This window comes from Rosa rugosa, chromosome 2 (assembly GCF_958449725.1).
Source record: "Rosa rugosa chromosome 2, drRosRugo1.1, whole genome shotgun sequence".
Taxonomy (NCBI): domain Eukaryota; kingdom Viridiplantae; phylum Streptophyta; class Magnoliopsida; order Rosales; family Rosaceae; genus Rosa; species Rosa rugosa.
Window position 1 is genome coordinate 53825099 of NC_084821.1, and position 15487 is coordinate 53840585.

The following is a 15487-nucleotide window of genomic DNA, read 5'->3' on the forward strand; positions in this document are numbered from 1 at the left end:
TCAATTTGACATTACCCATATATTTATAGTGTATTATTAGATACTGTATAAAAAAATTAACCTGATCCATCATCATTTCGACATTAGATAAAGCGGTCAATTCTTTATACGCTTCTACTTCCCTAAGGGGAGCTGAATCACAAAGAGATAAACTTACCGATATTTTTAATTAAGTTATCTAGCTCATACTCACGAGAGTGTGAGAGCTTACAGATCGAAAAAGTAAGTTGCGAGTAAGCGGTTATGAATATTTTAGTTTTATGTGGTATTTTAGGTTTAGGGTTGATCTAGTAGATCAAGATCCAAATAACGACGAAAATAGTTAAAATTTTGACCATGATCATTTCTTCTTATTATGATAATATCTAACGGTCGATTTTGATAAAGTCTATTTCCTCCACATTGTTCCTCATGGAATGTATACTATTTGATACAACTAATAAACAAGTTAAGCCACATTAGTAGACATATAAGGATTTTGTGCGATCCAAATAATCAAAATTGAAAAGCAATAAATTTGACATTACTCATCTATTTATAGGATATTAATAGTTACTATGTAAAAAAATTAACCCGTTCCGTCGTCGTTTCGACATCGAACAAAACGGTCAACCCTTTATACGTTTATATTTATCTGAGGGAAGCGAAACCACAAGAAGATAAAATTTCTAAAATTTTGGCATTTATTGATATACCTTATGTCCATGCGAGTGTGAGAGCTGACACCTCGAAAAAAAGAAGTTGTGTATAAGTGGTTATGTGGATATTAGTTTTATGTGTATTTAGGTTTATAGTTGACCACGTGGATCGAGACCCAAACTATGAGAAAAAAAATTGAAATTTTGACCATAACCATATCTTTCTATCATGATAGTATCTAACGGTTGAATTTGATAAATTCTATTTTCTCCACCTTGTTTGTCATAGAAGATATACATTTATATAGAACTAATAAATTAGACTACATTAATAGGAATGTAAGCATTTTGTGAAATCCAAATAATCAAAATTGGAAATCGATCAGTTTGACATTACCCATGTATTTACAGTGTATTATTAGTTACTGTGTAAAAAAATTAACCCTATCCGTCGTCATTTCGACGTTAAATAAAGCGATCAACCCTCTATACACTTCTACTTCCCTAAGGGGAGCTAAATTATGAAGAGATAAACTTTCTGAAAATTTTATATTAAGTTATATAGATCATACTCATGAGAGTGTGAGAGCTGACAGATCGAAAAAATAAGTTGCGAGTAAGTGGTCATGAGCATTTTAGTTTTATGTGGTATTTTAGGTTTAGGGTGACCTAGTAGATTGTGAGAACCAAATAACGACGAAAATAGCTGAAATTTTGATCATGGTCATTTTTTCTTATTATGATAACATCCAACGGTCAATTTTGATAAAGTCTATTTCCTCCACATTGTTCCTCATGGAATGCATACCATTTGATATAAGAAGTTAAACCACATTAGTAGATATATAAAGATTTTGTGCGATACAAATAATTGAGAAAATTGATAAATTTGACATTACCTATCTATTTATAGCGTATTAATAGATACCGTGTAAAAAAATTAACCCGATCCGCCGGCATTTCAACATTAAATAAATCGGTCAACCCTTTATACGCTTCTACTTCCCTAAGGAAGCTGAATCTCGAAAAGATAAATTTTCCAAAATTTTCACATTAGGTTATATAGCTCATACCCATGAGAGTGTGAAAGCTGACAGATCGAATAAATAAATTGCGAATGAGCGGCTACTAGCATTTTAGTTTTATGTGGTATTTCATATTTAGGTTGACCTAGTAGATCGATATCCAAATAACAACAAAAACATGTACATTTTTTACCATAATCATATTTCCCCGTCTTGATCACATCAAACGGTCAAATTGCCGAATTCTATTTCCTCTACCTTATTCATTTTAGAAGGTATATTTTTTCCAATAACAATAAACATGCTAAACAACATTAATAGGCTATAAGGATTTTATGCGATCCAAAAATTTGGGATGTTTATCTATTCGTGTTTCGGCTCCCCTTAGGGAAGTATAAAAGTTTATAGGGTTAACTTCTTTAGACGATGTCGAAACGACGCCGGACTAGATCAATATTTTTACATAATACCTATTATAACATAATAAACACATGGAGATTTTTAAAATTATCAATTTTTAATTTCATTTTTTCTTAACCCTATTTTTATCATCTACGCTCTTCACAGGGCAAGATCGTCAACAAAAATAAAGCTTGAGACACTTATCGTTCAATGTGAGAATTACATTATTTGAGGCTTTTCGCTATGAAATTGGTCTAAGTTGGTATATGTTTCAACTCCGATCTTTTAAGTTAACCGAATAAAGCCTTTATAACCAACTACACCCTTCAAAAGACAAGACCATCAACGGATACAAAAATTGAGAAAATGACCGTCAGATATGAGTATTACATTATTTTAGGCTTTTAGTCAAAAATTGATCTAATTTGGTCTATGTTCTGACCCCGATCCTCTAGGTCAACCAAATAATTCTTTATCTCACTCCACCCTTCAAAGGGTAAGACCGTCAGCGGATACAAGGCTTGGAAAAATGACCGTTGGATGTGATAATTACATTATTTTAGACTTCCGGTCCAAAATTGATCTAATTTGGTCTATGTTTCGACCCTGATCCTTTAGGTCAACCAAATAAGTCTTTATAACCAACTCCACCCTTCAAAAGGGAAGACTGTCAGCGGATACCAATGTTCTAAAAATCGTCCTAGGCGGCGCCTAGGCGCTGGGCGCAACCTCCCCGATCCGATTATGGCCTGGTCGATGTTGGTAGGCGGTGGGCTCCTTGGCGGCCGCCTAGGCGGTCCTAGGCGGCGACTGGGCGATCTAGGCGTGTGATATTGGGCGCTGGGCGCTAGGCGCTGGAGCGTTTTGGCGTTCTAGTCGTCGTCAAAACGATGACTTCATCTCAAGTCTCAACACAAACGAGACTCTCATACTCTCAGATTCTCTCTCTCCGGCTATCAGACTCACTCTCCCCTAATCTCCTCCACGGATGACGGTCGACGGCACCGGCACGATGGGACGGCGACACAACAATCTTCTAGAAATTTAGGCTGAACAAGAAACAGATGAGCATACGAGTACACTGCTGGTGTGGTGGAAATGGGTCAATTACTGGGAGGAGAGTGATGGTGCTTAGATGCTAACTGACTACGGGATATTAGTTTAGAAATATTTTTGTGGCTGTGATGAATTAGTATATAACTATATATGCTAACTAACTATGGAAAACAATACCTTTCATATTTTTATTATATAATTATATGTTATTAAAATTAAAATAAAATTTAAAATAAGAAAACCGCCTAGGCTCCCGCCTAGGCCCCTAGGCGCTAGGCCCCAGGGCACCGCCTGACTAGCGCCTAGCGTTTTTTAGAACCTTGGTGGATACAAGGCTTGGAAAATGACCGTTGGATGTCATAATTACATTATTTTAGACTTGTGGTCCAAAATTGATCCAATTTGGTCTATGTTTTGACCCCAATCTCTTAGGTCAACCCAATAATACTTTTTAACCCTATTTCTATTTACTCTACCCTTCAAAGGGTAAGACCGTCAACGGATACAAGGCTTGAGATACCAATCATTAAATGTGAAAATTACATTATTTTGGATATCAGAATTAAATTGTTTTTAGCTACCTATGTACAAAAATTAGGGATTATGGTTTTGTTGTTCTTAAAAATTATTAATTTAGCAAAAAAATTAATGCTAATAGCCAACGTTCATCTACTTAAAAATATGCATAATTTTTTATCCATAATTTTTAGGGGGCTGATGTGGTTTTTCAGATAAAAAAAAAACATAAGTTTGATTACTAATTCAGGTAACAAAACGTAGTTTATACTTTACAGTTGATTAGGGAAAAAAAAAGTATAAAAATAAATTTTTTAAAAAGGACAAAAAATATATAAATGAAGAGCTGAAGGTGGTTCGAACCTGGTCCCCATTATCAAGTTTAGCTGTGCCTTAACCACTGCACCAACCAATGACGACCATCGCTTACTAGCTTTCACTTTAAAAAATGTATACGCGATTTATTTGAGCTGGATTACGCAGCATTCACTCATTCTTCGACCTCCTTCAAATCAACTTCATATTCAATTCTGGGTTTTGCATGGTTATTTCAGAATCTTATATTTAAACTTCCATCTTACCACGCAATGGGCATAAAACTAAGGAGAACCCAGTTGTATGACCATTAGTTAACCCGAGAATTAGAGTAGAACTTTTAATTCAATCGTCTGGTATTCGTACCAACATCGATTGGGGTTTTTGATGGTGTTCAATACAAGAAATTGAAAAAAAATCACACTTAATATGAGCAAGGAGATGCTTGACTGATCCAAGATCAACGCTCCTATTGTCTGCAATCTGGTCTCGCTCCACAACTACAGCCTCTCCTCCTCCCAATCTAAACCTTCTTCACGACAGTCTAGGACCCCCCAATCTGCAATAGTGTCGTAGTTTTCTCCTGTTGTCTTCTCCTACATCGCTTCTCCAGTTCAGGATCTCTCTACACATGTAAGCAAAACAATAGTTTTCTTCCAGTTTGCACTGTTACGCTTTTTTTTTTTCACCTTCGTAAATCTATCGTGGGACCCAGATCTCTTCCGTAACATTGAAAACTCTTGCAGGTAACCGGTTGACACAAATGGGCGGCCATGATTGCTGCAATTAATTGGACGGACAGAAATAGTGCTGATGTGGACGAGCACTCCATGCTTGGAGCATGGCAGAATGACGCTGTTACATAAGCATCCAAAATAAGCACTGAATATCTGGGACAGATTTCTCACTTTTCAGTTAGAATCTCCCCCACCCCACCCCACCCCACCAAATTTAAAAACAAACAAAAAAACTCAGGTTTTTGCGCATTTGACGTTTTTCTGTGAATGACGGGTTTTTCATGCCTCGGTATAAACTAGCAACCTCTCCCGCACGATGCTGCTGGTTTGGTTTTATTTCAAGAGTCAGTTTGTGTATATTTACATATTTCAGAAATCGAAATTCTAAGTAGAATCCAGTGTACTCCATGCTTGTCTATTTACATTTTTCAAAAAATTGCTACTGTAACCAATGTCTGAACAAAAATGTATTACATTTCTATTCTGATTCAACAATTTTTACCAAATGTTCAAAAACACAGCAAACAGAATGCAGCTGGACCAATCACGGCTTTTGAACATAGTCCCAATCTTTTGGAATATATGACGGCAGGGGTACATAAATACGTAATAGCATTTCCAGTAGTGCCTTCCCACAATTCGGATGGGTATCCGTCTATATAATCATACATAGGACACAAAAATAATCAGAGGTAACATTATTTATCACCAATAGCATTGAAAAGAGTAATTTGCAATATATAAACAAAACAAAGCAAGGAAAAAAATTAGTAGACATTGACAATCAATTGCTATATCATTTTCTTACGATTTGGCCAACTGCAGTTGTAACAACAGCAGGTATGTTTCTGTAACATAGTCCAGGGGCTTCAACTACTCCTGACTACTTGATCCCCTGAAGATAATTTGCCAAAAAGAAGAAAAATATTAATCACAATTCACTGCAGACCTCCCTAGACCATAGGCATCAACTTTAAACAAATAGCCATTATTTGGTCAATGTTTTGTGCAGACACTATTTTCAAGCCCATGATATGAAATTTCAAATGGAAACAGAAAGCCTTACCAACAATCTTTGAAGACATCAATCATAATATAAGGCTATACCTGCTTAAAGATAGTGCTTGTTCCAGACCCTACAAACCCAAATTAATCCGAAATGCCCAACATATGACCCAAGGCAATTTAAGCTTCCAAATCCTTTCTAAGTCAAGCAACTGCTCTCAGATACCCAGAGATAATAGTTTGGGTGCTGAAAACACGTATATCTGCAATGAAGATGGTACCCCTTGCCTGAACATAGATTTGAAACACCCAGAGATAATAAAACGTTTTGTAATGACAAACAAAATTAAGGGATAGGATATATTACTGCTTTACAACATAACATTTCAACGAACAAAATTTCAATCAAAGAACGTCCTTTAAACAAACTGAGATTATGAACTAAAACAAAAATCCGTTTATAGGAGTGTACCCCATAACAATTGGTAACATATTAAATTAAAAATGTTGGTCTGTGCTGGAATTCTATAATATAAACCGATATATATCATCTGAACACTAATGGTCATTCATTAGCTTTTAGTCAATTTGCATGTAAAATCATATTAAGTACTTATAGTATAATATTAATTGAGCAACAACATAACTCACCGAAAACACTCAAGGAAGTACCAGTTGGAAATACCCTCTCAATTCGTTCGACTCCAAGCATCAAACAAAAGTAGACACCACTTGATCAATACACCAACTGAAATACAATCAATTACTCACATGTTCAAAATATGATGGCTTGCTTCGATTACAGTAATGGATACATCATCAAATTGATTCAAACAGAACTAAAGCACATGAAAATTCATAAAACAACAGCAGAAAAAGGTGAAAATTGAAGTGGAATGAGTGGGGAACAATTGCTACATGCATTCTTTAATCTTATCTTAAATGTATGTTTAAATTCAATATGAATTATGTAATCTAAATGTATGTTTAAATTCAATCTGAAATATGTAATTGAATGATTAAACCATAGGTATCCACTACTGAATATTTACAGATATGTATTTAACAATTTACTATCATGACGCACAGCAACTCACCTGAATCCCAATTCATTCAAAAAACAAATAAGCTGCTTCCTTTAAGAACATACTGACTGACCTGCAAAATCACAATTGACTAATTGAGAGCATCAGTATAAATTTCACCACAAATTTCTTTGAGATTGAATATCTCAACACTTGGATTCAATTTTCTGCAAAAACCAAAATCACATACGGAGATATGAAAATAAGAAATAGAAAGAAAGTTAAACCAAGTTGTACTTTTGATCTCTGCCTGTCAGTTATGATCAACTCAGGTTTATTCAAACAGAGATTGCAAAAACTAAAATCACAATAGTCTGAGTAGTATTTTTTTATATTAAAAAACAAAAAGAAAAAAAGGACATGGTATCAAAATATGGCTGAAGCTGTATACAAATATATGGAACCAAAAAACAATATACTGCTATAGATAAAGAACTTGAAACATCCAATCGATTTGAGAAGAGAACTGATTTCTATCCCACAGATTGAGGCTTTTACCTGAAACTTTACTTAGCTTTGGCAGACAGCAGATAAAGTGATTTTTTGCTTCTCTGTTGCTGCTAAGCAATTTGCACTTTTGAAATAGAGCTGAGGCTGCATACAAATAAATGAAAAGAGGTCTTGAGTAAAAAAGAAAAGAATAGTGTATAAGCAAAATGTATCTGGATTAAATCCCCCTCACTACTGTTTTTTACATTTGAATAGGTATAGTCAATTTAAAGATGATCAACTCTGTTGGTATCCAGCATCAACAAAACCCCTAACAAATCAAAAACCCCAATCTGTTCAAAAGCAATAGAAACAGAAAGCAAAATCAAAGCCAAACCTTGATCAGCTAGAAACATCTAGATCTCAAAAATTGGATTCGTAATCATTAATCACCTAGATCTCAAATCAGAAACATCTTGGTCAACTTCCCTAATTTGATTGTCTTGAATCTTAAAGATCTATCAAGGGTCGTGGCAATCAGCAAAAAAAAAAAAAAAAAAAAAAATTATAACAGGAACTTTCCTCAATTGATCACATTGAAGCTCCAAAAGCTGCGACAACTCATTAGTCTGATAGCAGCTGCAAAAACTGTCTACTATACTACATTTAGTTGGCCCCAAGGTATTTTTGCTCTTTAATTATGCAACTCATTTGTGACTTTTTTTTTTTTTTTTGCTGTGCCTTTCAAATCTTCTATCAAATGAAATTCAAGCATCGATCCAATGAAAGATTTTAATCCATGGCTCTAATGTGACACTTGTTTTCTAATTGGGATGTCTGCTATATATACACGTACGCTTCACACAAGGTGTACACACACACACACACACATGTACATGGACAAACATTCATCACCAAGTATGATATTTTCACAATAGCCAATGATTAAGTTCCTATTCCTGAAATTCATGCATAGCTATACCATGTATCTTGTTACAACTTATGAGGACCAATTGTAAAAAACATAAAGTTTTTGCTATATGTTTCTGATTATCTAAGTAGCTAAATCTGATTAGCTTCTACAGCTTTGATAATTATTGTTCCCTTGCTCCCCAAATCAAAACTGAATAATATCTCAATAAGTTTTTGTCAAATTAGAACTCCAGCTACTTCTAACAACAACAATGAAAAAAACAAAGCAAGACCATCCTGGAAAGTATTGGGATACTTTCAAAAGTTATTTGACTAAAAGAACACGGTATATCATATATGAATTGTGTTTAATAATTTCATTTATGATCAATTGCTGCATCTATATCTTTTTATCAATAGTGTAAAATAAAACACCAATACGTAATATACGTTATTATAGCTCGAAGTCGGAACCGACAGATCTTAATGAACACGGTAGCAAAACACAATAGTCACATTCATACTGAATCACTCCATGCTCAATTAGTAGCACCATCACATTTGACATTTACAAAAATTCAGTACTTGTAACTTGTGTAAAACATGTGAAACTAAAAACCCTAATGCTTACATGACTTAGACTAAACCCTAATATCAAAATGACAATGAAACTCAACACTGTGCTGTAATAGATTGAAATTAATAGAGAATTGGAGAGAGGGAAAAAGAAGCGATCATCACTGGATTCAAAGAAAGAACAATCCGGGCACTCTTCTGCATACAACCTACAGAATCGAAAGAAAACAACCATCACTAACGGCAGCGGCTGGATGCTAGGCTACTTAGGGCGTAGTTGGGTCGGAGGCAGTGAGGCAAAATAGCAACAAGGGACGACGGCGTGGCAGAAGCGATCAGCACTAAAGTCGTGCAGCACTGCCAGGTTTGGATGTCCAGATCAAATCTGCCCTAGTCTTTGGGCCCAAATCAGAATCCATTTGTTGGGTTTACCTTCTCCCAGCCCTAGACTGATGGGCAAGGCAAATATGTAGTTAATTTCTTGTGTAGGTGGTATGCCTATATGCTATGTCTTAGAATTTTTGTACTTATAGGCTTGCTTTAAGAAGTAAGCGATTAGTTCGAATATAGGTGGTCTAGCCCTATGTATCATAATAGTTCTCCTACTACAACTTCTTGATTTGTTTAGATCAAAGGCAGCAGAATGATATATAATAGCTATCTTGACATGTGTTTAATGAAATCCACATTTACTCAAAAAAAAAAAAAAAAAAAAAAGCTAAATTCAATTCAGAGAAGCAACAAACATTAAGAAATTATTGCCCAGTACCATTTGGTTTAGCGGCATAGTCTCCTCTTCGTAAGTAGGAGGTTGTGAATTCGACTCACGAAATACCAGTTATTTAAATTGTTTATCTAAAAAAAAAAAAAAAGACTTCGATACTTGGTATGAAATTGAAACACCACCATAATTCAAGGGTAAACTGTAATTAATTCTAATTATACTCAGGAGTCAGTACCTTTAGCTTCTCTACATGGAATGTTGGGTTGATAATTCTTCTGTGTTTAGCCCATTTCTCATCTTCATAGCTTGCAATACCTGTTATTAGCAACTTAATTGATAAGTGGGTTTGATGCTGGCCTCCGGAAACCATCTAGTTTTGTGAAGACATCTTTCACATCTTCAGGATCCAGAATGTTCACCCTTGGTATTGGGCCAATCCAAACAAAAGAGTTCTTACTTATAAATGAAATATAACTTATGTAACTCACATCACTGTAAATAAGGTTATATCATTTTTCTTTTTCGTTTAGAAAGATCCAACAATTCAAGTCAAAAACTTGAGATTCTAACTACTCTCATAATAATTTTTACAAGTTCGATCAAGTTCCCGTGTGGCCGGATTACACAAAGATAAACAAAATCCTCATTCTAATATCTTTAGAAATGCAAAATTTACTTTCAAGCAGATTATATAGATCGAAACACATATACATATACAAATCTGCTACAAACTTTATCATAAACAGTATTTGGCATACCGTAAGTTTTCACGGTTTGATTGATGAAAGGGATGAATGGTGATGCTATGTCATGGGAGCTTGAGAGGTTCATGGGTTTGGATTTTGCTTGTGTGAGCATGACAGAGTTCTCCTTCACAGTGGCGGATCCAGGAATCAGACCTTGGGAGGGCTTGGATTCTTAACAAAAAAAAAATTTGTGCTTGCATTGGAATACACCAATTCAACCAATTTGTAATACATATCCAAGGAGTTTTCAGGAGAGGAAGAAGAAGATTAGAACTCTTGAAGGATGGAAGAGGGACAAGAAATAACAAGAGAAGAGGGCTGAAGGCATCCTAGATTTGGCGTAGCAAAAAGCAAAAAGTCGTTGCCAGATCAAGTGCAGAAGCTGAATTTCTAGGTATGGCACATGGAGTCTGTGAAATGTTATGGATCCGTAATGTCCTGAAAGACCTGGGTTACAAGCTTAAAAGACCTATGGATTTGCATTGTGATAATACAACTGCCATTGAGATTGCACATAATCCAGTTCAACATGATAGAACAAAGCATGTGGAGGTTGACCGTCATTTTATTAAAGAAAATCTTGACAGAAAGGTTATTCGCTTTCCATTTGTAAACTCAGAGGAGCAATTAGCTGATGTTCTCACTAAAGGAGTGTCCAGGAAGATATTCGATATATAGCTCGATTGACAAGTTGGGCATGATAGACATCTATGCACCAACTTGAGGGGGAGTGTAGAATCACTGTAAATCCATACGTAATTAGGATATCTTGTAATTATAGAAAATCCTGTAATTATGGAAAGATTGTTTCCTATTAGAGTTAAACTACTCATTTGTACTTGTATATATACCCCCATTGTGGGATGAATATTAATCATCGAATTAACCCTGAATTGAAATATTCTTTTTCATAAGGATATGAAATCATTTAACGGAAATAAGTTGAGGTATGCTAATGCAAAACTTCGATACTTGGTATGAAATTGAAACACCACCATAATTCAAGGGTAAACTGTAATTAATTCTAATTATACTCAGGAGTCAGTACCTTTAGCTTCTCTACATTGAATGTTGGGTTGATAATTCTTCTGTGTTTAGCCCATTTCTCATCTTCATAGCTTGCAATACCTGTTATTAGCAACTTAATTGATAAGTGGGTTTGATGCTGGCCTCCGGAAATCATCTAGTCTTGTGAAGACATCTTTCACATCTTCAGGATCCACGATGTTCACCCTTGGTATTGGGCCAATCCAAACAAAAGAGTTCTTACCTATAAAAAAAAAATATAACTTATGTAACTCACATCACTGTAAATAAGGTTATATCATTTTTCTTTTTCGTTCAGAAAGATCCAACAATTCAAGTCAAAAACTTGAGATTCTAACTACTCTCATGATAATTTTTACAAGTTCGATCAAGTTCCCCTGTGGCCGGATTACACAAAGATAAACAGAATCCTCATAAAATATCTTTTGAAATGCAAAATTTACTTTCAAACAGATTATATAGATCGAAACACATATGCATACACAAATCTGCTACAAACTTTATCATAAACAGTAGTTGGCATACCGTAAGTTTTCACGGTTTGATTGACGAAAGGGATGAATCGTGATGCTATGTCATGGGAGCTCGAGAGGTTCATGGGTTTGGATTTTGCTTGTGTGAGCATGACAGAGTTCTCCTTCATGTCTCCATAAAAAAGCCTGTAGGAATGGCCTTTAAGGCCTTGCTCCCTCAAACATCTTTCTACTTCGGCTTCAGCCATAACCAATCCAGCACATTCCATGCCCATCTTACTACTATGCTAACAAAAACAAGGCTCAGTGCTACCCAACTAGTCACTGCTACTTCCATATTTGACTGTCTAGCTAGCAAAGCTATGTGAGAAAGACAGACGGACAGAGAGAAAGAAATAGATACAGAGGTTCTGGATTGTATGGTAGTATAGTACTGAAATCGAACAGCTAATTGACCTTTTCCAAAGAAAAATGCCTTGCTCCTTCCTCTATCTCCATCTCTAATTAACGCAACTAGCATTGAATTATGCACGTGTGTTAATAGATAATAGACAATTCATTCTTTTTCTTTTTGTTTGACAAAAATAAATAGATAAGTTCAAAAAGTTCGAAATCACTTAAATATTCAATTATAAAATTGATTGTTTCATATTTAGGGCTAGTTTGGGATTGCTGGACTTTTAAAAAAAAACTGTTATTGCTGTGTTGTGAGAATAATCAGCTGTGACTCTAAACCGTTTCATGTTTAGTAAATAATACTGGAATAATACTTTTAAAAGTGTTGTCAGTACATAAAATAACTTCAGAGCGTGTTTTAATCGAAAACAGCTTCTAAAAGTAATATTTGGGTTTGAATTTGCTAGGCAAGGGAGGCAAGAGGCATAGGGGACGGACGTGCATGGGCTGGGATAGAATTTGCATGGGTTGGGGTTGATTATGCACGGGAGGCAAAACGTGAATGGGAGGGGGAGGTTTGATGGTAGAGTGCATGGAAGTGAGTGGCAGGCCCCAGATAGGGGTAGGCTGAAATTGAATTGTGATGGTGCGGCCTCTGATAACTTAGGTCGTTATGGTTTGGGCTTTGTTGTGAGAAATGAATTGGGAGCTGTCTTGTTGGCTGCAGGGCAAATAATTGTTAATCTAGTTTCAGCTTTGATTTCGGAATTGTTGGCCATCAAAGAAGGGTTGGAGATGGTGAAGGAAAGAAGATTAAGTAGTGTCGAAGTGGAGAATGATCGTTTAAGTGCAGTGCAGCTTATTAATCATAAGGAGAAATGTTTTGTGGCGGAAGGTATTATAGTGGAAGAGATTCAGACTCTTCTACGAGAGGTTAGAATTTCTGTGATTAAGCATACATCGCGGAATAATAACAAGGCTGCTCATGCAGTTACAAATTTTGTAGCCCGAGAGGATGTGCCTTCTTGGCTCATGTCCATCACCGAGAGTGAGAGCCTTTAACCCAAGTAGTTGTCAGGGGAATGAGTAGTTCCTGTATTCCCAGGTTGTTGGGAGATATTGAGGCTACATCGGGTCATCCCTGAATTATGTAATATTTGATTATAAGGAATAAAAGTTCTTATATTCTCAAAAAGAAAAGAAAAAAGTAATCTTTGGGTTGCTGTTAAAATCTGCTGTCAGTGACGTATAATTTTCAATTAAAACTGTTTTTTATTTATTTACCAAATACAATATAATCGAAAATTTTAGACAAAAACTAATGTTTTTAAAAGCGAAGCAATCCAAACAGGCTTTAGTCTGTTTAATATAAAGAATCTGGAACATTAAGATGAAACTCAAACTTATCAAACTTGTTTACTTCCTTTTACAATTATAAGCACACAATCCAAATGACTTAAATAAACCTTGTCTATTTTCATATTTTATATTTGGTTTTTGCTGGGATTGAGTTGGCTATGTGTTGTGTAAAAATTTGCATACAGTGAGCGAAAATGTCACCCAACATAACTTCACTCGTATTCATTAAAAGAATAGAGTTTTTATTATTTTGGGTTCGACCCATTTAAGACAGAATGTGTCTTATAATTACAATCCCTTGACTGGGTTGCCTACGTACCCTTGGAGAGGGATCAAGTCACTCGTAGTTCAAGAGTTCCAATGAGTGAATGACTCATTGGAGGGCTTTGATTTTGGAATGAGAATAGTGTTTGGGACGAATTTGGTTGAAGTGGACCAGAGATTCGATTTTGTGTTTAGGACATGATTGCATCTAGATAAATTTGGTTCTAGATTGCCTACATACCTTTGCGGGATCAAACCACATGTAGTTCCGGCATTTGAGATTTAAATGGGTAAATGACCCATTTATTTTGGATTTGTGTTTGGGAGATTTGAAAGGTTTAGAGCCTTTGAGTTTTGTGTGATTTGGGAATGATTTGATTTTCTGGTGCTGGGAGAATTTGACTGGATGAGTCAGTGATTCATTTGGGACTGGTCGAATTTGACTGGTGGAGTCAGGGATTCTGTTTGGAGTTGCGGTTGCATCTAGTGGATCGCTAGACTGCCTGCATACCCCGTGAAGGGATCAAACCACTGTAGTTCAATACAACTTGAATTTTCGGTTTTGTACCAACTTTTTGTTTGACGGATATGTATATATTTTTTGAACCTGCCAAATGTATTTCTTTTGGACACCAAATCTGGTAGCGTCGCTGATTTGATTTGGGCACCTTGTCATGCAGAGCTTTGTGATTAGAGATTTGGAGTAGACCTCTATCGACGGGCTTGCTTCCATTTTTTGTGAGAGGCCCAGTGATTCCTTTCATTTCGAGTGGACACCCAATTTTGGTGAAGTTTCAGATCATTTAATTAAGTATTCGTCATGCAGAGCTTTTAAAATTGAGTCGGAGATGTAATTAGGCTTGTTTCCGATCTTTATTTAGGAGGCCCAATACTGGCGAATGCCATCTTGTTTGAAGCTTTCTGACTTTATGCCGTGCAACTCTGCGAGTTAAATTAATTAATGGAAAAATGTGATCCATTCCTTAATTATTCTTGTGACAATGAAGTTGGATAATAGCTTTACCATGCACCTAGCAATTTTGTAGTTTTGCTTCGAAAGCATTTGCTTGGGTGTCATCTTTTTGTCAAGGAGGTTAGCACGTGCATGTGAGCACCAACAATATTGGTGACTAGTTTCTCAATTTTGCATTAGTTGCTGCATCTTTATTTTTTTTGTTACATTTGCATGCATGTGCATAATTTGATTTCTCCCTGCTTCTCAATCTTGGTTAATTTTTTTGGCTCGTCTCGTCTGGGAGCAGAAGACTTCCATCTTCTTGTCTTCTATTGAAACAACTTGGCTTCACAATGCTTCATATGTGCTCCTCAATGTCATTTCAGAGAAAGTTTGTTGAAAACCTGCTCCATTTTTGACTGTGATCATCCACTTTGTCTCTTCGGGAAGCAGCATCTTTCTTTAATATGGTAGAGGATAAGGGCCATGATGTAGCTTCATCTTGTTGACATCTACAAATTACCAACCTCCTCTTGTTGTCAGCAAGTCGGCAACTCACTTCGCTTTTGCCACCTATATGCAAGACGCACCACATATAGGCATCAAAAGTTAGAAGTAAGACTCTTTGCTCCTCCTCTAGCCTCGCACTTTGCTTTCGCCACCTATAAGCAGGACGCATCGCTATATAGGCATTGAAAAACAAAGTATGGAAGACACCACCGTGGCTGTGAATGAAGACTTGATGTCGTCTTCTGTCTTGCCCAAAAGCCGTTGATCGATGGCCAGAGAGTCTGTAGCTCACTTCGCTTTTGCCACCTATATGCAAG

At 36.0% G+C, this 15487-nt stretch overlaps 2 protein-coding genes and 1 long non-coding RNA gene across 6 annotated transcripts; 1 reads left to right on the plus strand and 2 right to left on the minus strand.

Moving 5' to 3' along the window:
• Positions 1–5093: 5093 nt before the first annotated feature.
• On the minus strand, positions 5094–9123 carry LOC133732835 (uncharacterized). Of its 4 annotated transcripts, none has more exons than XR_009857353.1 (6): positions 7475–9123; positions 7278–7373; positions 6792–6852; positions 6346–6442; positions 5797–5982; positions 5094–5584 (listed from the first exon to the last, which is right to left on the minus strand). It is a non-coding gene; the product is annotated as an uncharacterized LOC133732835 (long non-coding RNA). The 4 variants fall into 4 exon arrangements; XR_009857351.1 differs by having other exon boundaries at positions 5094–5344; positions 5498–5584; positions 7278–8024; XR_009857352.1 differs by having other exon boundaries at positions 6792–6870; positions 7278–8025.
• Positions 9124–11308: 2185 nt separating this feature from the next.
• LOC133731013 (cytochrome P450 72A397-like) lies at positions 11309–12115 on the minus strand. The gene is made up of 2 exons (XM_062158491.1): positions 11739–12115; positions 11309–11436 (listed from the first exon to the last, which is right to left on the minus strand). The coding sequence occupies exons 1-2, from the start codon at positions 11959–11961 to the stop codon at positions 11309–11311; spliced, it is 351 nt and encodes a 116-aa protein (XP_062014475.1). The 5' UTR covers positions 11962–12115.
• A 507-nt stretch (positions 12116–12622) lies between these two features.
• On the plus strand, positions 12623–13144 carry LOC133731014 (uncharacterized). The gene has a single exon (XM_062158492.1). The coding sequence runs from the start codon at positions 12623–12625 to the stop codon at positions 13142–13144; it is 522 nt and encodes a 173-aa protein (XP_062014476.1).
• Positions 13145–15487: the final 2343 nt, after the last annotated feature.